Raw genomic sequence first — 26,943 nt, 5'->3', positions numbered from 1 at the left:
AGTCTGCAGCGGAACTGACCTGGAACCCCCTTTTTTGCAGTTGAAATGTGCGGAACGGTTTGAGAACGGACACAGGCCAGGAATCTGCAGCGGAACTGACCCGGAACCCCCTTTTTTGCACTGGAAATGTGCGGAACGGTTTGAGAACGGACACAGGCCAGGAATCTGCAGCGGAACTGACCCAGAACCCCTTTTTTTGCAGTGGAAATGTGCGAAACGGTTTGAGAACGTACACAGGCCAGGAATCTGCAACGGAACTGACCCGGAACCCCCTGTTTTGCAGTGGAAATGTGCGGAACGGTTTGAGAACGGACACAGGCCAGGAATCTGCAACGGAACTGACCCGGAACCCCCTTTTTTGCAGTGGAAATGTGCGGAACGGTTTGAGAACGGACACAGGCCAGGAAACTGCAGCGGAACTGACCCGGAACCCCCTTTTTTGCAGTGGAACTGTGCGGAACGGTTTGAGAACGGACACAGGCCAGGAATCTGCAGCGGAACTGACCCGGAACCCCCTTTTTTGCAGTGGAAATGTGCGAAACGGTTTGAGAACGGACACAGGCCAGGAATCTGCAACGGAACTGACCCGGAACCCCCTTTTTTGCAGTGGAAATGTGCGAAACGGTTTGAGAACGGACACAGGCCAGGAATCTGCAGCAGAACTGACCCGGAACCCCCTTTTTTGCAGTGGAACTGTGCGGAACGGTTTGAGAACGGACACAGGCCAGGAATCTGCAGCGGAACTGACCCGGAACCCCCTTTTTTGCAGTGGAAATGTGCGGAACGGTTTGAGAACGGACACAGGCCAGGAATCTGCAGCGGAACTGACCTGGAACCCCCTTTTTTGCAGTTGAAATGTGCGAAACGGTTTGAGAACGGACACAGGCCAGGAATCTGCAGCGGAACTGACCCGGAACCCCCTTTTTTGCAGTGGAACGGTTTGAGAACGGACACAGGCCAGGAGTCTGCAGTGGAACTGACCTGGAACCCCTTTTTTGCAGTGGAAATGTGCGGAACGGTTTGAGAACGGACACAGGCCAGGAATCTGCAGCGGAACTGACCCGGAACCCCCTTTTTTGCAGTGGAACTGTGCGGAACGGTTTGAGAACGGACACAGGCCAGGAATCTGCAGCGGAACTGACCCGGAACCCCCTTTTTTGCAGTGGAAATGTGCGAAACGGTTTGAGAACGGACACAGGCCAGGAATCTGCAACGGAACTGACCCGGAACCCCCTTTTTTGCAGTGTAAATGTGCGGAACGGTTTGATAACGGACACAGGCCAGGAATCTGCAGCGGAACTGACCTGGAACCCCCTTTTTTGCAGTTGAAATGTGCGAAACGGTTTGAGAACGGACACAGGCCAGGAATCTGCAGCGGAACTGACCCGGAACCCCCTTTTTTGCAGTGGAAATGTGCGGAACGGTTTGAGAACGGACACAGGCCAGGAATCTGCAACGGAACTGACCCGGAACCCCCTTTTTTGCAGTGGAAATATGCGGAACGGTTTGAGAACGGACACAGGCCAGGCATCTGCAGCGGAACTGACCCGGAACCCCCTTTTTTGTAGTGGAAATGTGCGGAACGGTTTGAGAATGGACACAGGCCAGGCATCTGCAGCGGAACTGACCCGGAACCCCCTTTTTTGCAGTGGAAATGTGCGGAACGGTTTGAGAATGGACACAGGTGGGGAAACCGCACTGGAACTGGCCCGGAACCCCCTTTTCTGCAGTGGAAATGCACAAAACTTTTCGAGAATGGACCCGCACTAAAACAGTGTCGGTGGAAAAGGGGTATCTGTTTATAAACAAATAAAAGGGAAAGTGTTGTGAGGCTTACATTGATGTTCCAATTGCAGTTGACCAAAGGAGGGTAGAAACTAGGAAAATAAGGAGAGGTGAAGTTTCCTGTGGAAGCAGTCAGAGATGCTCCACAGCTCCCAGCTAGAAATTAATATGGGGGGGAAATGAATGGGAAAAAGTTATGATAAAACCTACATAAAACATAAACATAAAAATTAAACATAAAACACTTTCTAGTCAATTCAACATTCTTTTTCAAGATTCAATGCCGCTTAAATCAGTGTTTACAAAGACTTTATGATGACTTTATAAAATGCTAAAACATTTGTACAGAATGATTGCAAGTTTTACCAGTAGTAGCAGGAATGGCAGAGTAAACCGCTTTGAATCCTGGTCTCTGGATCTTGTCTGTGATCAGGTTGACAAGCATGATGTTACCAGAAGAAACAACCTCAAGAGGATTTGTAGGAGGGCGAAGTCCACACTGTCTGTGATAGAAAGATGCAAGAGTGTTAGAACTGTGACAACTGTGTAGAAGAGCGTTTTATTATTGTATACTAGTGTGTATGTGGATTACAATCCGTGAAGAGTGTATAATCAGCATGTTTGTTCCAAAAATGATAAATATGTGCCGCAAGTGCATTTTGTCAGTGTTTAGGAGTATACAAGTCTGTAGATGACAGACATGACATTTAAGATATGGACTAAAAACTTGATTTTATGGGGTCTTTAGGATGATAAATTGAGTCAAAGATGTCTAAACTTCGTGCCTCACTAAATCAAATAAAGTTTGCAAACTTCAATTAGAGAGATTCAGTCTCTTGTGAAACTATATGACAAGCAAAGTCAAATGGCTATACTCAGTTTAGTAGCCTTACTACACAGAGAGAGAGAGATCTGGGGCGTAACAACATTATTAAGAGCGGTATGGCTGTGATGCACAGAAACTCTGTCACCTTGGAAACAGGGCAGAGGCTGAGCAGTGTTGTGAGAATTATGTTCAGAGCCCACTGGCTTCAAGATACAGTTTGTGACCTATACACTTCGGCTGATTTGTTATATAGCATAAATAAACCAAGAAAATAAAAGAAAAACAAGTGCTCCTTTACACAAGCCTGTCTTCACCCAGTGATAAGGTGACTAAAACGCGGCATGTATCTGAGAGGTGCTAGACAGGGGTCTTAACAAGCCAATCTTCAGTTAGAAGCCTGAGGCCAACCATGAAAAATGAAACTGAATTGAAAAGTCGTGTAACCGGTCAGTGGCAAGCGATGAGGGGGCTTCGTCCTTGACGTTTAGAAGATAGTGCTGAATACACTACTGTTCTAAAGTTTGTGGTCAGAATTGTTTTAATAAATTAATACTTTTATTCAGCAAGGACAAATTAAATGGATCAAAAGTGACAGTAAAGTCTTTTGGACATTCTATTCTCAAAGAATCTTTCCACAAAAATAACTGCAGCTCTTTTTTCAACATTGATAATAATCAGAAACGTTTCTTGAGCAGCACATCATCATATAAGAATGATTTCTGAAGGATCATGTGACACTGAAGACTGGATTAATAAAGCTGAAAATTCATCTTTAACACCACAGGAATTAACAACATTTAAAATATATTCAAATAGAACATGTTTATTTTAAAATCACAATAATATTTCACCGTTTTTTTTTCGATTTTGCATCAAATGCACAAGTGAACAGAAGAGAGAGACAAAAAGACAACAATTCAAATCCTCTCTCCGACCCCAAACTCTTTTTGAAGATTGAAGCACATGCTAATTTCAATTTAAAGTGTTTTCTTTTAAGAAAGGGGACAAAAAAAAACAGTCTATTTTACTCAAAATAGTGGAGAAAATGTCTGAAGATTTTCAAGTCAAAAGGCTCAAATGCATTCAGGAATATTCATAGTTAAATTATGCTTTTTTGTTAAATCAACAGCATGTCACAGATGCTACCAATAGAGCATAACTGGTATTTAACTAAATAAAAAATAAAAAAAGCTGCATATACTCACTTTGTGATGGCGCGAGTGCTGTCAGGACTGAGGGAGTCGTAGATGGCAACATAGTCATTGGCACAGTCATCCTCAATGTGGAAGGTCTTGAATTTGACGATGATGGCGTAGCCTTTAGGGGCGCGAATCTGCCACTGACATCGGGAGTTAGCTGGGTATTTCTTAGGGTGATCAGGAGACGTAAATTCTTTGACGGTGGTTTCAGCCACAAGATTGTAAAAGCATTTCTCTGACAACAGAAAGAGGAGGAGAAGGAGGAGAAGTAGAAAGATCTTAGCTTTGCTGCATGCTGGTATCTCCATTCAAACTAGCTCAAGCACTCGAATGATACTTCAGACGAGTGCTTGCGTACTTGTATTTGCCTAAATGAGCAGTATACAACAGATGCAAATCCCACAGTGCAATTTCTTTTACGGAAATGGAATTTTGTTCTTCATATAAAAAGTCATATACTTGCATATACAATACACAGTGAAAGTTCTAGAATATTGAGGGGAAGGTCAAGAGTGCATAATAACAGCCTTTTGCTGAAGATGGAGAAAATTGGAACAAGCACTTATGATTTAGAAGTCTAGACTTGAGGAATAGTGGCATGCATTAACGATGGACATCATTTCTGCTTGGGAACAGAGGGGTATATGCTCAGAGATATGAAATCAACCAATCATAATGAAGTAAACATGTAACCTTTTAATCATGCTATTTTTATACATTCTTTCAAGGGATGAATATTTGTGTATTTTTCTCTCTGTTGTCGTGACTGACTCTTTGCCATCTTCATCAATTATCTTTTTTTTTCCATTTGTGGAAAGAGCTATCTGGATAAAGGTCTGGTTTATCATACAAGAGAAAAAAAATACAGTGCAGGACTTGATGTTGTCAACCAGGAATTGATTGGATCATAGAAGAAGTGTCCATTGCAACTAGAGGCATAATTGAAGTGTAATGTCCCAACTCTAACCAAACAGACCACAAAGTAACACCCAAAACGACAACACAACCACAGAATTAAGGTCTTGAATTTGACGATGATTTAGGGGCGGGAATCTGCCACTGACATTGTAAGTGAGCTGGCTATCTATTTGGGTGATCAGGGGCCTCATTTATAAACGTTGCGTACGCACAAAAGAAGGCGTACGCCACTCTCTACGCAATAATTGGCATTTATAAAAAGCAAACTTGACGGGAAAATGTGCGGTCCTTCACGCAAGCTCTGACCCAGGCGTACGCACAAAAACGGGTGAAATGAGAAATGGCGACACCGTCGGCAGATGGAAGAAACGCGTGAAAGTATGTGAAACTGTAGACCGTTGTGTAAAAGAAATGGCAATACTGCCTCTCATAAATAACTTGAAGACTTCACAAAGCAAGTATTACAATTAACAGCCTACACGAACACCCGTTTGATCGATCTGCAGTGTAAAACAAACAAAATCAAACGAAAATTACAACAGAAATGCAAAAAAAAAAAAAAGTGAAATATGTTCTGCAACAATATTGGCATGTTATGCAATTCATCCTCATAAATAATGTGTCCGTCTGGCAGAGCAGATATAGATGCAATTAGATAGACAGATAGATAGATAATTAGGGAGATATATAGATAAATAGATAGATAGATGTATTAATTGTCCACTGGGGAAAGTTGTTTTCATAGTAAAAATTTCTTCATCAGCTACGGAATCATGGTATTCATGCAAATGCCTTTAGTTTGTTTTATTTTCGATAAAATAACATGATGTATGTCTCAACCATTCAGAAAGCTGCAAGAAATTACATTTGCACTGAACTATTTCCCATTTCCATGTAGATAATAGGGATAGGGATTAATAGGGATTCCCCAATAATTGCCGCCAGTCTCTCATCAAGAGGGGTCAGCTCCGGTGTCCCCTTTCCCCCAACCGTGGCAGACACACTCTGGCGATGGAGCGCTAGACGCTTTTTTGCCTCGACTTTGATGTCCGACCATTTCTTTTATTTTTTTTCGGCCACGGCCCGAGGTTGTGAGGCTACAGCATTTACGGCGTCTGCAACCTTTTGCACCTCAAGTGCCTTTTTGGCATTAGTAATGCCCACACTGTGCCCTCCAAAAAATATTTTTCTCCTCTTTTCCACCTCGCCAACGATAATTTCTACTTCACATTGAGTGAAGTTACGTTTTTTTTATTTCCTCTCTGTATTTGCCATGATTTTGCAATCGATGAATATTAACTTGTGGCTGTTTCACGGACTATTTATGGGCAACTATGGGCGTGACATGAAGCCGCAAAAGCTGCGCTACATTTAGAATTGATTGTGATTTTTTAAGGGAAAACTGCGTAGGATGTGCGTGCGCACGGTTTTATAAATCCGAATATTTCTGTGCGTACGCACGTCCTATGTTTCATCCGTACGCCACTTCTGACGCAAATCCTACGCAAAGTTTTATAAATTAGGCCCCAGGAGACGTACATATTTTGCCGGTGGTTTCAGCCACAAGATTGTAAAAGCAATTCTCTGACAACAGAAACAGGAAAAGAAGAAAGATCTGATCTTTGCCTAAATGAGTCGGCAAAGCATGCTATTACATTATGAGAAAAGAAGATACAAATTTAAAGCACCCAAACATTACAAGATAATCGGGCCAAGTTTAGGCCCAATTCTCCACTTCCGACAATCCTAAGTAAAGTCCTGGGGCCGTATTCACAAAACATCTTAAGGCTAAAAGTAGCTCCTAACTTGCCGACTTAGCAGAAACTCTTACAAATAATGGCCGTGTCCGTCCTAATTTTAGGACTTCTTATTCCTAAGAGTATTTCACAAAGCATTTTAGCACTAAAACTAGCTCCTAAATCCTTGAAACGCCATTGAAAAGTAGTCAAGAGGACTCCTAAGTCACTAAGACCAATCACTAAACAATCCTAATGACTGTTGCCACAATCCGCCAAAAGACACTATACAACCAACATTGAGGCAATAATAATAATAAATGTATGTTTAATAAAAAATAAAAATAATGTTAGATTGCCTGTGGCAGTTGATTTTACGAGTTCACACTTACAAATGATCAAATAGACTAGAGTAAAAAAATATAAGCATATTAGGGGCACTGTCCAAGGGGATCGAGGGCTCCGAGCTCGGAATATAGCCCAAATCTAGAGTTCTGCCCTGCATTGCAGACCGTGAGTGAGGAACGGGGTGGCGGAGGGATGCAGAACACTGTAGAGTTGGCTCTCGGCTGTCTATATACACCTCCTCTCGCGCTGATTAGATAGACCATTTAAATATGCCCCTCACAAACTTTGTTTATAAACCATAATTTTCGCTTGAATTCTGCATCTCGAGATGCAGACATGTAAGAGGCTGACAATTAGCTCAACATATACTAGTTTAATTTGTGACACGGCCTACTTTTTAAAATCTTTATTTGAATATGGCAACATTCTTATTTCAAACATTTTATTTGAATATGGCAACATTCTTATTTCAAACATTTTATTTGAATATAGCAACATGAAACAAAATATTTCTACAGATTAAATCACTGACAGAGACCCCTCCCCTATCAGCCAATCACTGTGGCCAGAGTTAGTAAGCATGTTGACATCATCCATAGCAACAAGGTCAACGCCACCCTTACTCTTAGCTTAAGACTTCTCTCTATTCCTTAGTAAAAGTTGATCTCAGCAGCTTTGTGAATAGGTTAAGAGAAAACTCGTAACTAAGAACTTTTACTGCCATTTAGGAGAACTCTTAGTGCTAAGATAAAACATTTTGTGAATACGGTCCCTGATTATCATTCTACAAATGATCTTATCAGATTTTCAAGTGGTGTGAGTTAGGAGTGCTTGAATTTGTTCGGAAGATCGTCGTGTGTGGTGTGTGGTGTGTTGTCTTGGTCACATTGCAGCACTCCACATGCTACAGAAACAAAACTGTTAAATCTATTCTTTTAAAATCGTCATGTTGTGGTCTCTCAAATTTGGAAAATCTGATTAGATTCACTTTTAGTGTGGGACAGCCTTTAATTGAAGTAAAATGGATCTGTTTTGCTACTATAAAGCCATAAGAAATTGCAACGCACTTGCAGTTAAATGCAGATCATTTAGACATTTGTACAAAGGTGCTGTTGAAGAGCAGTACATTTGCTCTCTGTGGTTGAAAAACAGGTTTTTGAGATCTTGTGCTGTTGTGCACAGCAAGGTAAGTGCAAGGGAAAGCGAGCGAGCGAGAGACAGAGCAAGCGTGAGATGGAGGCGGGCAGGCATTTTTCAGTGAGTGACAGGAGAGAGCATGGCAACCCAGGTGGAAAATTACAGTGCAGCGGTGACTGAAATGGGACACACTTTACTCACTGGATCTGGGGTCCCTGGCCATCCGAGGGTCTGTGGCTGCAGAGAGAGAGAGAGAGAGCGAGAGAATGATGCATGCTGTACTTTTTTCAGTCCTCTTTCCTTCCATTTTCCACAGGCCTGTCAGACATTCTGTTCTTCCTCCTCCACCCCTCACCTTGACTCCGACGTTCACAAATACCAGTCTCTCACCTCACTACAGCGACACGAGTCTCCTTACAGAGATATCATTTTAAGCAGGGCACTGAGGTGTCACTCAGGCCTGCTGCTCTCGTGTATATAATGCAAATGGGGACTGGAGAAGGACAGACAGTAACAGCTTTTTTTTTTTCTTGCAGAAACAGAGAATTACTTTGTTGCATTGAGCCGCACATTGGAAGCAAGTCCCTACTGTTATCTAGAATGTTATTAAAAAGCATCAGTCCTCCTAAAGGAGCCATTTCGTACATTTTTTTCATAGTTTTTCATTTATATACATGTTAGCGATGGTATTTTACAACAAAAACAGTCATAATGTAGTTTTCCACAGCCATTTTCAATTTAATCTTCCTTTATTCACACAAATTACTGCACTGTGACTATGTGGAGCAAATATGCTCTTTCTTTGTAATTAGCAATCATCTTACATGAAGCCGTGATGTCGCTGGAAGTGATTGCGACGCTCCTGAAGCGTTTGCCCTCCTTTCGGATGCTCTCCTGCAGAGCCTCGATCACACGCTGCTCTGTCAGCTCTGGGACGATCTCCTGGTCTATCTCAGGAACGTCAAACTGAGACCAATGATACGCTAAGGTTCCTTCACTGCAGATGCACGATATTGACATATTAATAATTGAAAGTAAAAACAATGAGATTTTCCTGATTCTTGCCCATGCAAAACTCACTGTCAAAAGCTAGGCTGTTTGGTGGTGTTGTTGTCAGGGTGTTTCTATGCAGCTGCTAAGGTATTTTTTATGGTTTTAAGGATGTTGCTATGCTGTTGCTAGGGTGTTCTGGGTGGTTTCTTACTGACTCAAATAAAATGAGCCCATTATCTATTATACTCAGATTCAGTGTAATGTATTTTTGCTCTGTTTTTATGGACCCTAACCCTGAGCATGAGCAACAGTAATAATTGAACTGGAAATTAATCATTTTTAATCTATTAGGGTGATTTTTGAACCCAGATTCTATGAGACTTGTAATTTGTCTCTATCAGCGAAACCACTAGGCATTAAAATCAAGACATAAAGAATGATCTATTCTTTAATTCAAAATCTATTAGATTTAGAGTCTAATATAAATGTGATATAGAGTGTGATATAAATGTAGTTTTTGTCTAGATCAGGGGTCTTTGGTTCAGCTGTACCTGAAGGCAGTGATGACAGACTTGGTGTAGTATTTGGAAAGTACAGGATCTCTGGTGAATGTATCGTTCATCTGAAAAAGAAACAGAAGAATATTTTTAGAATATTTATTATTTTAAGAAATAAATTGCCAATGATAAGTATCATGTAACTTGTCCATTGAAATGCATATTTGTATAGCCCTTTTCAAAATACAATCATTTCAAAGAAGGAAAGATACAATCATGCAAATAAATATTAAAAACAATACATATTTTGTAAATGTAAATAATTAATTGTATATATTGAAATGAAAGACTTCAAAAGACTACATTGTGAAGCGACCTTGGGTTCTTGAAAGGAGCTATAAAAAAAAAAATCAACATTATTTTTATTAATATTATTACTACAATGACTGTAAGCTATAAAAGTCTATGTACTGATTTCTTTTTTTTTTAATCTCAAAATACAGATGATGTGGTGAGCAGCCGTAAACAGTCAGTGGAGAAATGTCTGAGAACAACAAAAACACTCACGACTCCTTCCAGGTCCCTTGCCACTTGCTGGAATTCTGTACTGTCAGGGTTCTCATATACTGGGCTGTACTCCGGTTTGAGAAGCTTCATGTGTCCACTGTAAACCAGCGTGGACGAGCTGGATTTCTGAGAAGTGGACTCCTCTTCCAATTCTTTGCTCCTGACTGAGAGAGGGAAAGATTAATTAAAATAGTAGGACATTTTAAACTACCATTCCAATGTTTGGGGTCATTAAACCTATTCGTAAAGAAATTAACACTTATTCAGCAAGAATGCATTAAATGGATCAAAAGCAATAGTAAAAGACATTTACTATGTAACAAAAGATTTACATTTCAAATAAATGCAGTTCTATTTTTACTGTAAAAATAGATTCATCAGATCAGTTTATAATAAAGTTTTTGGTAAAGGTTGACCCCAAACGTTTGAATGGTAGTATAGGTGTGCAACCTTCTTGATTTAAGTGCAAGTTCGCTAGGAGACAATTGGAGAAGCTATTTACCAACAAACAGCCACACAAGAAATCCGACCACTGCAGCCACTACCAACAGGGAAACCACGACCCCCACGACAATGCGGGTCTTCTGTACGGATGCTTTCTTCTGTCCATTCGTCAGGAAGGTGACCTGCTCATGTTGCCCATTCCCTCGCTAAAACAGAAATTAAAAGTATTCTTCTGTGAGCAAAGACATTTCGTTTCTCAGTCAAGCAAATGATACAAAACAGCACCTTCAGAATGAATCGTGAATTCAGTTGTTTTCATTTATTGAAAATAAACTGAAAAATGTATTTACATCTATTCGGTTTTCTCTTTAAATTAGCTTTAGGGCTGTAAAGCTAAAAAAAGGAACCAACAGCAAAAGGGAAGAGGTTTAAGAAATAAAAACATTTTTTTTTTTTCATTTTGGGTTTTTGTTGTATCAAAAAGTGCAGGGTTAACAGTTTAAAATTCCTCCTTTTGTGACCCTGCTGTGTAACCTGTGCTCTACTGAAGAAAAACAGTGCACTGTATCTAAGAATTCTTGTTAGTTGCTTTGGTTAAAGAACATGAAAGCACAAACATATTAAATGACATTAAATGTTAATATAAACCACCACATTTGTTAGAAGAAAAAAATGAAAGTAGCCTCTGGAGGTGCAGCATCTGTAAGAATATTTAATGCAAACTATCCACTAATGAAAACTATATTTCAGTACCACTTATTTTTATTTAATCCCATAAAAGTTTGACTTAAACATGTTGCAAATTATGCATGAGTAGGCACAGTATGCTGCTTACCCACCAAACCCACTTCCCAAACAGTACAGGAAGAGCTGAAATTCAAAGATAAACCAAAAACAGATATTAAACAAAGCTTTTGGTGCTTTCAATGGTCCAATTTAGACATTCTGCTAGTAACTTTGCAACTACATGTCAACTTATTCTACAAACCTGAATCCTAACAATCTACTACAGTAGCATGTAATTGCAAAGTTACTTATAGTTATAGCACATGTCTAAACTGAACCGTCAAAATAGTGTAACCAAGCTTTTCATCTGTGTGGCAACAAGTCCCACCAGTACTGAATGCACCAAACTGAAAAAAAAAAAATGATTTGAAATAATGCACATCTAAATCGACATGAACTGTTCTTTGCAGCAAAACATGCTGAGACAGGTTTCAGTGGACTGTACATAGTGGGATCAAACTGGTTAAGCCTGTTTCTGTGACCTTACACACACAAACACAGACAGTTATATGACATACTCTATCATCCAGCTGTGGTTAGAATATTACATTGTTTGCATGCTTATGTTTAGAGTGTAAAGTGTGAGTAAATTAGGAAATACATAAGGATTGAAGATTCTGAAGATCCCTCTAGAAGGAGACCCTTGCCTGCCCAAAGATGGGAGGTAAATATGTTGTAACTGGTAGTTATGAATGTGTGAATCAAACTAAAATATTGAAGGTTCAATCCCAATCCTGAATGCACTATAGTGTCCGCGGAGTTGACATGAAATGCATTAACAACCAACTTTCCTATGACATTGCCGAATGGGAAAAATATTAAGAAAACAAAATGTAGGGTGGGATTTTATTCACTGGGAATTGATTAGATGTACACGTTCAATATCTGTTCGCACCAAGAGCGACAACTATAACAACGATAACTATAATATCCTCTAGAAAAATAGTTCTGAATTATATCATAGTTTCCAATGATAGCGTTATTATTTGCCGTTATTGTTTTAGTTGTGATGTGTGGACTCTGCTATTGTTTTACATTTAGAATGATTTTTAGAATGTTATCTTTATAACGATAACGATATAGTTTAATTTTATTAGAGATCAACCTCAGCGTGAACGGGCCTTTAAAATTCAAGGTTCCTTATTGGTATCTATGGTTCATGAAGAGCCTTTAGGGGCTTTTGCACTGGGTAGTTATAGGAACTCTGCTGTAGGAACTAGCCATCAGTGTGGTTCCCCTTATATAAAGTTCTCTTATATAAGGTCATTTGCCTGGGGGCATTCACACTGGCAGTAAGAACTCTGAAGTGTTGCAAGCTGGTTGACAGCGGTGTCATTTCAGTGCGGCATTTAACAACGTCAACAACTGGAGGACGCCATGATTGCTTGAGAAGTGCCTGGACTTCAGCGTTGGTCCATTTATCACACTTTTCCATGTTTCCAAGTATATGTAAACTGTGAGTTTGCACTGCTTTTTAAAAATGGTTGGAGTCGGTGTGACGTAAGGCATGTGTTCAGCCAATCACTGGTGGTTCCTATTGTGCGGAGTTAGACCCTACTCTGAAGTAGGAGCTAATTTATTCCCCCCAAAACGTGTTCCTATAGCTAAGGGTGCGTTCACACTTGTCATGTTTGGTTCGATTAAAACGAACCCTGGTGCGATTGCTCGGTTAGTGCGGTTCATTTGAACATAGTGTGAATGCTGCCATACGAACACTGGAGCGCACCAAAAAAGAGGACAGAGACCACTAAAAAGATGGGTCTCAGTCCGTTTCCAAACGAACTCTGGTGCGGTTCGATTGATATATGAATGCAACACAGAACAAAGACATGTAAACAAACCAAAAACAGGACGTGCGGTCACAAGATGCGAAGAATCTTCCGCAAATCTCAAAATGAAGATCCTTTTTTTTTATACAGCACAGTGTTGTGATGCCAAAATTAACATATTTATTTTTTTTATTTAGAGGAGACAGAGGAGCTACAGTGAAAAGAAAAAAAAATCCTTAAACATGTGTGGAAAATAGCAAATGACAAACTAAATCACTTTATTTTAGAGGTCCGTGTTTGAGCAAGGGCTTGATTTTGCAAGATGTGGTTAGTGTACTGCTGTGAGATATCTGGATGGGTTGCATACTGTATGCAGAATCCCAAATGTTGCAAAGGTACTAAATAACAGCCCTGACAGACATCTACAGTCAGGCATTTAAGGAACCAACCAGCCTCTTCCTTCATTTCCTCCTTTCTTCCACACACTCTGTTGACTCCACAAAAAACGCTGTAATTGTCCATAAATCAGCCGTTCCCTACCGCAGCGGTATCATACTGATGCTAAACTGGGACTGTGGAATGAGCCAGAGCCTCAGTACATTGCGCACGTTTTTAACAGAAAAAGCATGCACATTGCACACACAATAAGGAAGGGGTTGCAATTAAAAAGTGGTTAGAAATCCGAGTGTCTACACCCTGGGAGAAGAGGAATCAGGAGATCATTAGAGAGCAAGAATCACATTGGTATTAAATCAATTTGTCAGACGTGCTAACCCTCCTTTCAAGATCTGGGCCCGATTACAACAGCGAGTGCGATAACTCATCGCAATTAAAGCCATTCTTACTATAGCCCGCCTGGCACTCAAGCTGCCTAAATTGGAATTTCTTTAATAGCCATTATGGCATAAGATTAAGAGAATCATCAGGGAACGCAGGTCACTTGCTGCTGTGGGCTTCTGTTATCAGTCATCCTGATCACAGCATTACACGCCGTGATTCCTCCCATAACCCTCTGCAAAACGCCATACTGAAGACATATCACTCTCGGTAAGAGCCATCAGCAAAACAGTACTGTCTCTTTCTCACTTTTATCAGCCAGGGTAGACAAATCTAATTAGACGCTCATCCACAGGTGTAATCCGCATAAAGCCAGTGCATATTTTGTTCTCTGAAATTAGGATTGCTTAGAAAATGGAGCAATAACACTGTAATTAAAGATTATGGTGTGGATGATACTTTACAATGGAACAAACACAAGAAAACTACCTTATATTGAAGCAAAAATACATCTAATTTGCGTGTCTATAGGTGCATTGATCTTTGAAATCTATAAATAGTTATCTATAAAAATGGATAAATTGTCCCTACACTGTTTGACCAATAAACTGGAACGAAATAATGCTTCTTATAGATATTTCCCATGGTGTTCCAATAAATTTAATTCAATAAAAAGCTGAGCTGATTTTAACGCACGTTTTCCCCTAGGGAAGGATAAAGGAGAAAGAGGGAAAATTAATAATCCTAATTATATTTCAGGATGTCAAATTAGATGAAAACGTCTGCGTCATGGCACGATACATATATGAAAAATATGTTTTCAATGACAACTTGCCCTAAATAAGCGTGTTGAAGCTGAATCAGTGGAGAAGAGTCACGGTTCAAATACAAATATCAACTTATCAACAAATATCAACAGAAAAAAATACTACTGCACAACCACAATTCAAAATTGGCTTCGCGTCATCTGGCGGACTTTTGCTGACAAACAAATGTTGATTTTTTTTGGTCCAGGTAACTTGGAGAACGGTTAAATAAATATTGTTGATTTACATACTACCAACATTGTAACAACACAAAGTGGGCGAAGTTACACTTTAAGACACTGTGACTGCTTATCCTGCAACATTTTACCCAAAATCTACTATTTTTGAAAAAAATGCTTCATTTAATAATTCATGATGTAGTCAAATATAATTTTCTCAAATGAAAGTGTATTAAACTTTACTTTGACACAAACATTTTTAGCATTAAAAGGCTAAAAGCAACTGTATATAACTGGCGATTCCTAAAGCCCAATTTATACTTCTGCGTCGAGTGTACGCCATAGCTATGTCGTAGGCTGTGTGTTGCACGTGTAGCCTACGACGTACCCTGACGTGCACCTCTCCAAAAATGTAACAACGCGTCAATTTTACAGCGCTGTAATTGGGGTACACATGCTCCCTCTGCATGTGTAACTGCGCGTCGCCGCGGACAAGGACGCAGAAGTATAAATGAAAATCGATGCGTAGCCTACGCCGCAGGTCTGATGCAGAAGTATAAATCAGCCTTAAATGTATAGCCATGTGAAAAAAAAGTTATGCAGTTCCTAAAACTCCAGAGTCACAGAATGTGCTTTTGAGAACTAGTTTTGAAAAGACAAAAATATACCTGAAATGTGACAAAAAACAAACAAATCACACAATGCATGCCAACACATGGGGCTATAGTCAGCAGCAGGGCCTGAAATTAACTTTTTTGACCACCAGCCACTGTGGCAGGTGGATTTTTTAATTTTTGTGGACTTTTTACCAGCCACTTTTTTTTTTTGGCCTCACAGGGCTCGACATTAAGCCTGTTCACTGATATTTTTGTGTGCGTGTTGTAAATATAATTTATTCTGAAGAAATATTCTTAACAGTGTTCAATCTTCTTTGACATATTTAAATCTGCTATCTTTGATATTTTTATCTTTTATGAAGGGCATTTTTTTCCATAATCTTATTAAATATAGGCTATGCTTCAGCTTTCAGTTTATATTCTTAAATTTGATCTATAAATTAAATTAGAATAATAAGACACTGTAGGGCTGTTACCAATCAAATTAAATAATTTGCACTGAAAAATGACAACTGCATTAAAAAAAGTTAAGAGATTGTTTTAAATATTTTGAATATATACAAATAAGAAATGTTGGAAAGAATGTTTAAACATGAAAGCGAGTCATTGAGTCAATTCGTTCAAACGGCTGATTCATTTAAGAATGAGGCAGTCGTTTATGACCAGGTCATTGAATCTTTGATACAAACGATTCATTCAAACCGCTGAATCATTCAGTAACACACTGTTGCTGTGAGATGTAGTGATGCACCGAAATGAAAATTCTGGGCCGAAACCGAAACTTTAGGATGCACTTGGCCGAAAACCGAAACAGAAGCCATATAAAAACATATACATATATACACACACATACATATACATATATACACACACATACATATACATTTATACACACACATATGTACACATACACATACACATACACATATATATATATATATAAAAATTTAAAAATATAAATTGCTTGAATTTAATGGATCTGAAATGAAAAAAAAAAAAAAAAAAATCACGAACCAATACAATAATCAAACTTTTATTAAGTTACATAACACCCAAAATATTTCTAACAATAAATATAAAAAATAATACCAAATAAGATTATTCTTCAAGTTTTATGTTCCATCAAATAAAATAGTTTTTTAACAGTTGTGCAAAAAAAGATCCACAATTATCTGAATAACTGCACAGAAAATTCACAGAATGGTTCTCATTAAGAACATGAGATGCTGCACTGAATAGTCTCTCACTGTCTGTCACTGTTCTCCGTGAAAAATGGCATTTGGGGGGTAAAATTCGCATTCCTGGGTCTAAATAATCACATAATTGGGGTCGCTTCAACCCACGGACATGGAAAAACATCGACTTGGCAACACTGCTTGGGGCAGATAAATACCTGCGTGCAATCCGCGCAAGCAATGGAAAGCGGGCTTCGTTAGCGCGCCAGTAGTCAAGGGGATTGTGGCTTCTGGCAACGGGTAGTTCAGCTGGATACGTCTCTATTTGTTCTCATACCGCTGACATGCTTAATCTTTGATAGGCAGACGCGTCGGGTGATAACAGGTCGACCGTGAGTGAAACCTAAGCGCTTGCGCACGGATGGGAGGGGCGGGCGACATTCATTTTCGTTTTACGTTTTCGGCTGTTTTTTTTTATTTCGGCCTGAAACCGATAATGCCATTTTGGGGCCAAACATTTTCGGCGGCCGAAATTTTGGTGCACCCCTAGTGAGATGTGTTATGGTTCTGCTATGATCTTTGTTTGGAATGATTTTCGCTGCTGAAATCGAACAAAAACATTCAATAGTGCATCTAAAATGTAAGTGATTTAATGTTAATTGATTTCTCCTCGGGAGGCTGCGCGAGCGTCAACAGCGCAACATTGTTACCGTCAGTTTATTATATATTACATTAGGATATATATTATCCACTATCGATCGCCACTTGCACTAAATGAATGCAGAATCATTCTCGCATTTTGTTGATTCCCTAGTTGTTTTTGTTATTGACGTTTTAATCTGTCTAGTAAAATTCTCTTTCCCTTGCCCCTTCAAAAAAATCCACTAGTCCCACAAACATTGTTCTTTAACTTGTAAGAATACACATTTAAGTGCTGTCAAGTTATTGACGAAATCAATATAGTAAATAATAACTCTTATAATATACATTTTAAAACATCTTATTATTAATTGATTTCCCATGTCACAGACAGTCATACTGACTGCTGCTAATCTGAGTCCACAGATATAGCCCTACCGCAGCTCGTATGTGAACCATAGACTGTAAAAAAATGTGTGATGTGTGTGACAAAAGATGTGAACACATCACACGCGGCTGTGTTGATAGATGATTTAGTCACATAGACAGGTCCTGTCAGCTGTTAGAGCGATCGGGAACCGTTAAACAGAACTAAATTAATATTATTATCAGAGGTGGGTAGAGTAGCCAAAATCTGTACTCAAGTAAAAGTACAAGTACTTACTGAAATATTTACTCAAGTAAAAGTAAAAGTAACAATCGTAATATTTACTTGAGTAAGAGTAAAAAAGTATTCGATGAGAAAACTACTCAAGTAGTTAGTTACTAGTTACTTTCGATCTGATTGATAAGCGAAAACCCTGAATTTCAGGCTACTCGGAGAGCTTTCACACACCTCTCTGTAACACTTTACAATAAGGTTGTATTAGTTAACATTAGTTAATGTATTAGTTAACATGAACTAACCATGAACAACACCTCTGTTCAGCATTAGTTAATCTTTGTCAACGTTAGTTCATAAAAATCCAGCTGTTCATGGTTTATTCATGTTAGTTCACAGTGCATTGACTAATGTTAACAATATTTTAATAATGCATGTATGTAAATGTTTAAATTAACATAAAGATAAATAAGTGCAGTTCATTATTAGTTAATGTTAACTAATGTAAGCTAATGAACCATATATATATATATATATATATACATATATATATATATATATATATATAAACACACACACATACATAATACATACATATATACATATATATATACACACACATATATATACATATACACATATATATATAGATATATATAAATATATAATGTGTGTGTGTGTGTGTGTGTGTGTGTGTGTGTGTGTGTGTGTGTGTGTGTGTGTGTGTGTGTGTGTGTGTGTGTGTGTGTGTGTGTGTGATTAATGGTTAAACAGTGTAAATTAATGGTGTGCAGGGCTAACTAGAGCTCTTCTTAAAACATACTTTGTTCTTATGCTATTCTTTAGGTAGGAATAAAATACAATACCGTTTTTATCTGTGTGTATTTTCTACACTTCAGACAGGTGTCTGTCCGGATTTGTGTATAAATGCAAGACGTCACATTAGGCTATTCAATTTGTTTCGTTTTGTGAAGAAAAGGATATGTAAATGTGAAGATGTGAACGTTTGTTCGTGGACGTGTGTTGTTTGGAGGATTCAAACGATTCATTGCTTGCACAAGAGCGCATATGAGGAAAACACTCGGACAGTGTGTGAAATAGTATTATAATAAGGGGAAATTTCCCATAGTTACCAAAATGACCGTTAATAGTGTTCAAATATAGGCATCATTGTGACACCGCGCTCTTTTCAGGGTGGAATTATTGTATGCTGAGAGATGTCAGTTCGTTTTGGTGCACACAACATGCATCGCATTATGAAACTATTCTTTTTGACATCTTAGAGTGAAAACATAGACTGAACTTGAGGCCACGGGCAATCTGCCTCCCGTAGCTCACACACATCTTCCTCTGCTTCGGCTATCATCTTCCGACTAAACGCGCGCTAATTATAAGCGGGTGATGCGTAGCAACCTCTCGCGAAGCAGCCTCTCCAAAGTTTCGCGAGACTTGCGAAAGTCATATTCACTTATTTTAATATATATAATATAATTATTACCATTTGACAGTAACGGAGGAACGCCACCGAATGTAACTAAGTAAAAGTACAGTTTTTTCACAAGAAATTTACTTGAGTAAGAGTAAAAGTACCCATCTTTAAATCTACTCTAAAAGTACAAGTTACCCAAAAAATTTACTCAAGTAAATGTAACGAAGTAAATGTAATTCGTTACTACCCACCTCTGATTATTATTACTGGTAAAGTTACCGGGTACAGGACATTTTCTCACTGGTTCCCAACTCCCAACATGCACACGCATCTGTGCAACTGTAATTGTACAGTTTAATGCAACGCTGACGTAGGTTATCTCGTCCCATTTCATCAACAGTTTAATACTCGCACATCCAAACGTAGTCAGAGAAGGGCCTCATCTTCTTTCCGATCGCATGAATGGTCCGAGACAGCAGCCGCATCCTCTCAAACTGCCCAATGAATCACTCAGTTCTCATTGGCTACCTGCCAATGTGGCAGGTAGATTGACAGTGTTACCAGCCAATTGCAAAATTCACCCACATCTGGCACGTGGTCGGGTGTTAATTTCAGGCCCGGGTCAGCAGTATCCTGCATTGAGGATGTCCCACAGCAGAGGGTGTTAGATGTGTTAACCGGTTACCTCTTTTTAAGGAGTGGCATTCTTGAACTCAGAGACATGACCCATGCGTTAAGATATTTCTGATTACCACATACAAAAAGGATTGATGGCAAACATAACCAAACCTGTTCTGAAGAAATAAAAAGGAAGGACCAAAAATGGAAGAAACAAACATACTTTTTAGCAGCTGATGTTTTAGATAGGGTCAGATGGTTTTTGAGATTTAAAATCCTTCATGTTACATGACATGCTATGTTGCAGTCTTATGTTATCTCTCTTACAGTAGACACATCACAGGCTGTTGACTCAACTCATCTTTCTATTTGACTTTAATCTTGCACTGCAACATATCGGCACTGTTTGCATTTGTGCGGTTTTATTTCTGTTCTACTGTTTCGAACTGAAGGATTAGCCTTTGGCCTACATCTATCCTTAGCTATCTGCCGCGAACATAAAATGTGAATGAATCACTATTGTGCAGCCAAACCAATGGCTGAAATCATGGTCAGAAGTTGAACCAGCTAATCATAAACTAGATTTGCCATTTACACTTGTGAAGCCAACAAAGTCGTGCTGGAGCAAAATCTGCAAGCTGAACATATTCAGATATTAGAAATTGTGGAAGATACAATGAGCTTATAATTAATGTTTATTTTATTACTAATAACTAATAAATGGTCAATATAAAAAATAACAAAAAGTATATATACAGTACAATACACATTCAAAACAAAATCTCACACACACACAAAAAAAGTCATTTTAAATGCTACAAGTGAGGCACAATAACATTATAATACAATGTGAAAAGATTTGAGATTTTTTTACGGACTATATTTAACAGTTAATAAATCATTAGTGTTTTAAAGATTAACTTTAAGTTAGTTTTAGATGACGGGGTAAAAATTGGGTAAATTAGCATAGAGTTAAATATTGCCAGATAGATAGATAGAGATAGAGAGAGATAGAGAGAGATAGAGAGAGATAGAGAGAGATTATATATATATATATATATATATATATATAATTACTCTATTTGGTTCTCTGTTTGTGTCAATATGTGGCTGTAGGGCAGTGAGACAGTCACATGACAAGAATATGAAAGATCATGAAAATAAATGCAGAGAATGCAAGAAAGCATTTTTACCATTTTCATGTATTCTTCTGCTGCTATATGATCTGTGAACCCAAGCAGACCACATTTCAGCATAAAGTCCAGTTGTCTAATACTTTTGACATGGAGGCAGGACCAGAGGCCAGTAATCACTGACTAGTGGTCAGTCAGCTGGAAAAGACAGTTCAAGACACGGAGGAGCCTCCGAACAACACAGTAGCAATTAAACCTCACAGAATGAATCCCCCCAAGACAAAACAGAATATTTAAAGATACGTTCCGGCAATTAAAAGACGGCTTCCTGAGACGGGATGGTTGAGCAAATGATTCCGTTGATTCGTTTGTCCTCAGTGTGGCAGATATTTGTACTATATTGGGGTTTTTGAGATGTATTGTGAAACATAGCAGAAAACTAATAATAAATGTTGAGTTTTGACAACTGTGAAGCAGGAAGAAACTCTTCCTGGACCGGAAAAAAAACCCCAACAACTTAGGTTTAGTAAAATTGTTGGAATTAATATATAAGGAATTACATCAACTGCTGACCAAACCTCAGGCCATGTAATGGAAATCCAACAGTCATGACGTAAATGATTCATTAAGTTTTCTTGGTTGTTAATTAATCAAGTATGGCAACAGAAAGAACAGAAAATGGTAATCATTTATGAAACTGTTGAAAAAAATAAATGCAAGTTCTCTCAACCACTGTCTTACAGTAATATTGGTCCTCACTACTGTGACTATTCATGAATATTCTACGACCCTACCTAAATAAATTGTTAATATCTTACAATTTTCTCATGACAGGAAATTTCAAATGAACAGAAAGTCAGTCCAGGCAGTTAATGTATGTAAAATAAGTCTAGAGTATCACCCATATCTATGTTTCACTTTATTCCAACTAGAGGTCGACCGATAGAGGATTTTACCAATAACAATAACAATAGGTTGGACGGCACAGGCCAATAACCAATTAAACAACCAAGTGTTTTTAAATTGGATACTGAATGAAAACAAAAATAAGACTCCAAAACTAAATAAAATAGAGCTGGAAAAAAAACAAAAAAAAACAGTACTGTACCTTTTAAATGAAATAAATATATAAACATTAACCTCAGACTATATTAAATCCATAGAAAGACAAACATTTGTTGAAAAATGCACAATAGGGTGAAGTCATTATGCACATTAACAACGATTTTGGGCAAATATGTAATTTGATGGAAAACTGAGGGGTCAGTCTGTGTGTGCACTAGCTTCAAATATGCATATTCGCTGGCTAACAAATGCATAAATGTGACCAGCTGGATATAAACTAATGCAAATAGATGGTGACAATCGTGACATTAAACATTTTGGTTGGACTTGTTTGCCTTTCTTGTAACGTTGTTTTAACCGCTTGAGGTACTAAATATTAGCGTCCTCTCAGCCTCGATGGCAAAACTAATCAAACCCAACAACGTTTTCTCCTAGAAATGTAGCATCGCATAAATAACGAAACACCATCAGAATAGCTTTAGGGATTGGTGAGAAACAGAATTACACAAGACGATGTATAAAACATTTCTGTCTGTGGTCTTGTTTAGTCTTGCTGTAGCATTTCTTATATGATTAAGGTGTACGGTCACAAAGTTCCCATTTAATAAACCCCAAACAAACATCTTTCCAACTAGGTTACATGGAGCAAAGTGCCACCCGGCCAATAACCTCCTCAGGTTAACCCATTTGAAACTGCAAGACAGAAGATGAATCAGTGCTGATTGAGATGAGGGTGGGATGACATGGTCACACTGGCTTGACTCAAATGCAAAGTGTAAGTATTGGTCCATCTGGCAGCTTGGACCTGAGGTCATTTGGATTCACAAACAGCCTTGTAATAGAAGTCTGATCATAAGCTGACAAATATAATGATGGGCCTAACAGAGGTTGTTGCTGTTGTTGTTTAAATGTATTTGTTTTATTGTATATATTTAGTCTTTCCACACCATTGACAGAATTTTTCATAATTTATGACACAAAGCTTCCCCGTCATTGACGAAATTTTCCGGCAATCCGCGTTTTCACTGTTATACAGTAGGGGGTGCTATTACGCATCTTCTGAAATAGTACAGAATCTCTGGATCCAAAAACAAACAAAGAAGCAGAAACAAGTGATGGAATCACTGCTTACGATACAGACATAGGAGAGTAGGAGCTGTGCGTGTATTTATTTATACAATTTATTTAAATTGTATTATTTGATTTTATTCTTTTTTTCTCATCTTTTTGAAATGTTGCTTTTTTTAATTAAACACCCACATTCAAGTGTTGATAATATAATCTATGAAGCTAGAATATACACTGATCAGGCATAACATATGACTAATATTATGTTGGTCCCCCTTTTACTGCCAAAACAGCTCTGACCCGTCGAGGTATGGACTCCACTAGACCCCTGAAGGTGTGCTGTGGTATCTGGCACCAATATGTTAGCAGCAGATCCTTTAAGTCCTGTAAGTTGTGACTTGTGAGGTGGGGCCTCCAAGGATCGGACTTGTTTGTTCTGCACATCTCACAGATGCCTGATTGGATTGAGATCTGGGGAAATTGGAGGCCAAGTCAACACCTCAAACTCGTTGTTGTGCTCCTCAAACCATTTTTTATTTGTGGCAGGTACATGATCCTGCTGAAAGAGGCCACAGCCACCAGGGAATACCGTTTTCATGAAAGGGTGTTCATGGTCTGCAACAATGCTTAGGTAGGTGGTACGTGTCAAAGTAACATCCACATGGATGGCAGGACCCAAGGTTTCCCAGCAGAACATTGCCCAAAGCATCACACTGCCTCCGTTGGCTTGCCTTCTTCCCATAGTGCATGCTGGTGCCATGTGTTCCCCAGGTAAGCGACACACACACACCCGGCCATTAGGGGTGGACGGTATACACTGTAAAAAAGGATTTGAGGCTTTTGCTACCTCAACTAATTTTCATAAGTCAGTTCAACTAAAATGTTGAGTATACTTAAAATATTAAGTTTAGCAGTGCCCAACTACTCCGTTTAATCAGAGTAGTTCATGCAACATAGATTTCTAAGTTGTTTGAGCGGCCCCTGCATAAATACGTCGGGAAACCCCGCCGATCTCTCCTATGAGCCCTCCACAGCACGCACGCGCCAGAAACTGCCATTTTGAATCAAGAGTTGCTGAGGTAAGAGCTTCTAACCTTCTTATTTTATGAAAATGCTTGTTAAACTGAGTGTAAACTAGATAAATATTACACAGGGTTGTTGGTGGCCACAATAAATATATTTTTGTCTGCATGTCACAGTGTTTTACACATGACCACGGATGTATAACTCGTTCTACGAATTCGTTCCTCGTTATAATTAAATTGTGTCAACAAATTAACAAATTAAGAATTAATTCACTTAACTTATTATATTCTCATTTTATTAAATTGTGGCTGCATTGTAATTCGTTCCCTCATTTATAATTAAAAACGAGTTAACAAACAATGCGGCCACTATTTTCCTAAAAGGAGGGAATTCATTTTTAATTTGTGACCACAATTGAATCACGGGTCAACGAATTAATGTCGTAGGATTGAATGTAGAATAATGTCTCGTGTAAGCACTGTTTCAACCCTTGGATATCATTAAAACAGCTTGTAAACAGTCACAAAATGTTAAATTTACCTCAGAAAGCCATGACATGACCATAACCTATATTGTATGCAATACAAATGTCTTATGCAACTATGTCTTATTTTTATAAAGCTAAAAAATAAAGCTAATTTAGAAACTAAATTCTACCTCTAATTCTATTTGGGAATAATAATTTTCGGACTATTTGCAAATAACGTGTAGTTTGCGTCAGATATATCATTAGTCTCGTCTCGGGATTCTTCCTGTAAGTGAATAAATGCATAGATCCGCTTTTAACATGAATTCCGTAGTGGTCTAGTGGTATTGTGGTAGTGCTCATAGTGTCAAAGGTTGAAGATTCTAATCCGCCCTCAAATTTTTTTTCTTCATTAAAATCAAAGATGTTCAATGAATGTATATTAAGAGCATGGACACGTTTGTGGGCATTTTGTTTAGTGATTTCACCGGAAAGAATAGAGTCCCCATCATTAAGTGATATATTTAAGTGCTTTGTCTGTGTGAAGGCTGCACGAGACAAGAGAACGAAAACCCCGCCTGCTTTGATTTGATTGGCTATCTCAGTCATTTTTGATATCGACGAGCGCCGAGGCAGAACACACAGAACGCGTTTTTGCAGCGAGAGCCTTTTTTGAATAGATGTCGGTTTGCAGAGTGCGTTACTGTGCGTTCACACCGCCGCCGGCGAGAGCGTCAAAGTGGCCGGAAGTCATTCATTCTCAATGGGAGCCCGGCGGCGAGCTCCGGCGAGAGCGGCGCGGCGCGTCTTGGACGATTTGGGCGTCAAGGAGAGTTGAAGTCAGGTCAACTTTATGGTAATGAGCTATGACGCGGTTCGGCGGCAGCCGGCGGCAACCAATGGGAATGTAGAAGTGCTCCGCTTGAGATGATTCTAGAGAACGCAGTGCTGTAAACTTCGGTTCCGACCACATTAGTTCCCAAGCAAAATAGAGGAGGTTGATCACTGCTGGTGCGGCGGGTTTGATAAGAAGACGTGCAACATTATTTATCCACCACACAAATGGCTTTTAATTGGTTTATTTCGTTAGCAAACATGTAACTATAATTGTTAAGTTCTTTCCATCGATCTGCTTTTTTTAAACTTTCACATTTAAATGATTTCATGAGGTTATATTATACGGTTATACCCTACCTGTGGTTAGTCTGCACAAACGCAGATCAACATGAGTGTTTGCTTTGCAGCCCCTTTAAATGCCGTTTCAAAAAAGACCAAGCATTCGATCTACGTCAGAGCGGCAGCGCGTCCACGAATCTTTCTACAGCGTCGATGGCAGAGCGGCCAGAGCGAAGTTTGACGCTCTCGCCGGCGGCGGTGTGAACGCACAGTTATGCGCGCTGCTTTTGCGCGCCTAGAGCTTCGCGCTAGAAGGAGCGCTCTGAGTGCTGAAGTTCCAATGAAATGAATGGAAAGGCGGGTCTTGCGTTGTGGTGACCATTACCTTGATTAGACTGACAGGACAGCGGTTGCCTAGAGACATTAAGGCTGCCTGAATCAGCTCCCTAGTTCAGTAGTCAGGGCACTGATCAGGGATCAGCCCATTGACTTATGTCCTGATCAGTGCCCTGACTACTGAACCAGGGAACTGATTGAGACGCACCCTTCAAAAACTGAGCACACTGCTATTTTCTAAAGGAAAAAAAAAAACAAGTCAACCAAAAAAGGCAGTGCAGTGGGGAAATTCTAAAACGCGAATAATGAAGCATACTATGTGCAAAAAATCAGATGAGCCCGGAATATGAACACAACACATTCAATTACACGTTAAGCGTTTTTTTATAATGGGTTTCTATGGGAGGAAAACGCTTAACGTGTAATTAAATGCGCTGCATTCATATTCCGGTCTCTTCCGATTTTTTGAACATAGTATACTTCATTATTATTATATTTCCTGAGTTTTGTCTTTTTAATAACACTGTACATTAAGCCACGTTAAGCGTTTTTCACGTTAAACGTTTTAGAATGTCCCGTGCAGGGCGCCTCTTTCAAACCTGAAAAACAAGTTCTGTGTGAACGGACCTTAATTAAAAATGTTACTTTTAAACGTTACCACTTAATTTACAAAATCTTAATCTCCAACACATGATCACATGCATCTAACATAATAATGTTACATTTACATTTATGCATTTGGCAGGCGCATTTTATCCAAAGCGACTTGCATTGCATTCAAGGTACACATTAATGTTTTGTATGTTGAACTGTTTTATAAATCAATATTACACATTTCTACAATATTACACCTCCAGCTGTAATGTACAAACTCAAAAGTATGGAGA

At 38.9% G+C, this 26,943-nt stretch overlaps 1 protein-coding gene across 2 annotated transcripts in view; it reads right to left on the bottom strand.

Moving 5' to 3' along the window:
* Positions 1–26,943, bottom strand: part of st14 (ST14 transmembrane serine protease matriptase) — a 64,063-nt gene that overhangs the window by 17,732 nt on the left and 19,388 nt on the right. Inside the window, exons 2-10 of one of the 2 annotated variants that reach the window (XM_079823678.1) lie at positions 21,040–21,071; positions 10,509–10,656; positions 10,007–10,170; positions 9,494–9,564; positions 8,774–8,946; positions 8,151–8,186; positions 3,817–4,045; positions 2,152–2,288; positions 1,838–1,941 (exon numbers count right to left, since the gene is read on the bottom strand). In XM_079823678.1, the coding sequence (XP_079679804.1) occupies positions 1,838–1,941; positions 2,152–2,288; positions 3,817–4,045; positions 8,151–8,186; positions 8,774–8,946; positions 9,494–9,564; positions 10,007–10,170; positions 10,509–10,656; positions 21,040–21,048 (1,071 nt within the window). In that variant the 5' untranslated portion in view covers positions 21,049–21,071. The remainder of the gene's footprint in view (positions 1–1,837; positions 1,942–2,151; positions 2,289–3,816; positions 4,046–8,150; positions 8,187–8,773; positions 8,947–9,493; positions 9,565–10,006; positions 10,171–10,508; positions 10,657–21,039; positions 21,072–26,943) is intronic. The other variant, XM_079823677.1, reaches the window with a different exon arrangement.

Source organism: Gobio gobio (genome assembly GCF_949357685.1).
Source record: "Gobio gobio genome assembly, chromosome: 8".
NCBI lineage: Eukaryota > Metazoa > Chordata > Actinopteri > Cypriniformes > Gobionidae > Gobio > Gobio gobio.
Note: the sequence above shows the minus strand (reverse complement) of the source record. Positions and strands in the feature narration are given on the sequence as shown.